Source organism: Montipora foliosa, chromosome 4 (assembly GCF_036669935.1).
Source record: "Montipora foliosa isolate CH-2021 chromosome 4, ASM3666993v2, whole genome shotgun sequence".
NCBI lineage: Eukaryota > Metazoa > Cnidaria > Anthozoa > Scleractinia > Acroporidae > Montipora > Montipora foliosa.
In genome coordinates this window covers 20,601,960-20,604,459 of record NC_090872.1, presented here as the reverse complement: position 1 = coordinate 20,604,459, position 2,500 = coordinate 20,601,960, and the positions used below count along the sequence as shown (strand labels likewise).

The 2,500-nt window shown below is 38.7% G+C and overlaps 3 protein-coding genes across 4 annotated transcripts in view; 2 read left to right on the top strand and 1 right to left on the bottom strand.

Moving 5' to 3' along the window:
- Positions 1–2,500, top strand: part of LOC138000240 (histone deacetylase 6-like) — a 103,400-nt gene that overhangs the window by 6,916 nt on the left and 93,984 nt on the right. The gene's annotated exons all lie outside the window — the stretch shown is intronic.
- Positions 1–2,500, bottom strand: part of LOC138000247 (leucine--tRNA ligase, cytoplasmic-like) — a 71,353-nt gene that overhangs the window by 19,576 nt on the left and 49,277 nt on the right. The window contains exon 26 of the mRNA XM_068846512.1: positions 433–545. Within this exon, the coding sequence (XP_068702613.1) occupies positions 433–545 (113 nt within the window). The remainder of the gene's footprint in view (positions 1–432; positions 546–2,500) is intronic.
- The window catches only part of LOC138000243 (histamine H2 receptor-like), a 39,103-nt gene that overhangs the window by 21,617 nt on the left and 14,986 nt on the right, over positions 1–2,500 (top strand). Inside the window, exon 3 of one of the 2 annotated variants that reach the window (XM_068846506.1) lies at positions 2,455–2,500. This exon is cut by the window's right edge and continues 1 nt beyond it. The exons of the other annotated variant lie outside the window; for it this stretch is intronic. The gene's annotated coding sequence lies outside the window, so the exon portion shown is untranslated. The remainder of the gene's footprint in view (positions 1–2,454) is intronic. 2 annotated transcript variants of the gene reach the window in all.

Sequence of the window (2,500 nt, the reverse complement as noted above, 5' to 3'; positions counted from 1 at the left end):
ACCGAGCGCAAGTGACAACATGATTGGGAAGGCTCCAAATCAAATCAAATACAATCTTAGTTTTTGTCAAAAGGGAAAAACGGATTACCCCGAGAAAAACCTATCAGAACAGAGTAGAGAACCAACTCTCGTCTGAATACACAACCGAGTCAGGAAATTCAACTCGGAACAAGTTGGTTGATTGTGACTGAGTGGACTCCTCAGTGCGCCAACTGTATCTCTAATTACTCCACCCTTAACGTTCCTTCCCTCCTCTTAAGCTCTCTTGAGCAGACCGCTTTATAACATAAATCCCAGACAGAAACACCGAAGGTGCGCCGCAATAAGAAGTCTGCAGTAAGCGTGAAAATAAAGATAAAAGAGCTGAAAGCTGAAAGGGAACAAACAACCCAATAAAGCTTCGTACGCGAGACGGTATCCTCATATTCTGACCTTTGTCCACTCAAGAAATGTGAACAGACGTAAAATTCCAGCGTCGGCCACTTTTTCAACAAAATTCGCATCTTCCACCGTGTCACCAGCGTCAGCAAGGGCCAGACGCATACCTGAGAATATACAAAGTGCAATATTGCCAGTCGAGAAAACATTCTTCCTAAAAAGAAAACCATGCACCCTTTCTCTCACGGATGATTTGGTCACAAAACAGAGAGCTTTAGCATTGAGTTTACATAATTGTCATAAAAGTACGAAAACCCACTTATTCTAAATTGTCTCTTTTTCTCTAGGTGTCTATCACCTCAACACAGCTGTCCACTTTTTTATTCTCTGAAATCGTCCCCAATTCATTGTGTTGTTTTTAGAACATTTGAATTGAAAATTCACTTTTTTATTTCCTTTGAAAGACGGGAAAAGTGGTTATACTTTGATCCATAACCGAGCAGTGAAGGTGGAATTTGTTTAATACCGGGTTGACGTCATAGACTGCTTTGCATTTTGCTGTCTTTCAAAGCAACCAAAAAAGTGCATTTTAATTCCTAAGGTTCTAAAAACAACACAATGTATTTGGGACGAATTCGGAAAATAAATAAAGTGGAAAACTGGGTTTGAGGTGATATGCACTTCGAGTTGTTTGAGATCTGTGGCTAACAGACAACAATGGTACTAAAATCAAGCAGGTTTCTTTGATTTTTGGCAAAAAGGCGAATTTCCTATGACTCGTTTCAATAAATTCCATGTATTGTCAATTTTTTACTTTTGTTTGCCCATTTGCGGTTTTAAAGGGGCAGTGTCACGCCATTTCAGTCAAATTTCAAAACACTAAAAGACGCCTTTGCATCAATGAAGACCAAAAAATAATGCTGTACTATTGTTGCCAATAACCATTGAAGTGTACTGAAGCTATTCTTTGTTATTGGCATCCATGGATGGAGAGGATGGAAATAGATTGAAATTTGAAAATAACTGACCAGTTTTTTCAAGTTTGGTTATGGTGTCCGCAGAAAGTCGCCAAAAATTCAATCCGAACATCTCTTTGTGCAATAAATATATTTCATATCTTGTCAATCGGTTGTCAGTAAAGTACTAATTTAGATTTTTCCCCAGTTTTGGACCTAAAAACAGCAAATTTAGCATGACAGTTCCCCTCTAAATTGAGTACCCACGGTATTGTCGTGATTCCCTTGTTTCTTCAATACTACTTTAATGAATAGTTAAGAATGTCGTGCCACAATCTCAGACAGGCAGAAGAAAACAAAACAAAACCAATATCCCGAGGCAACACTGATACAGAGGATATTACATGACCGCCCGGGGGATACGAATTTTATCTTCGAGTGCTGACTCGGTATACAAGTGAGCTATCGTATCAGCTCGAGGACATCTGATCTCGCTACACGGTCATCTACTGATCTATTCATATAATCTGTTGATAATAAATTCCAAATCACAGGCATCGCAGTTTTATTCATTTGAAAAGCACCGAAAAAAGTGATCACCTTGACTGGAGAAAGTGACCGGTACTTTCAATGTGTTCGTATCTCAAAGCAATTTTTTTCATGGTATTCTCAAATGAAGTTTTAATAGACCAATTTCGATATATTAAAATTCAGTCGAAAACAAAAGGCATCATCTCGAGGCTCTGGGGAATAAACTCATACAAATCTTTACATTTATTCCCCAGACCCTCGAGATGATGTCTTTTGTTTAGGACTGAATTTTAATATATCGAAATTGGTCTATTAATGACAGTAGCGGCCGCACGACTTCACACGCGACACGATGCGGTAAAAATTATTGGCTGCCATGTCCGTAACCATGACGACATATTAAAGATTAAAATAGCATCTTCTCTTTGCGTGACGAACAAGAAATTGATCGATATCTATATCACAGAAATACTTCTCTTTAAAACCAAAATTGTAACTTAGTCGCACGTGATTTCCCGCGCTTTGCGGCAGCTGCAATTGTTAACTTCTTCTTTTGATTAGCTCATTTGATTGTATTCGTTTGTTGTAGGCTGAGCGAACAGGATGGCTTAGGGGGCATTTACATGAGACTGGGA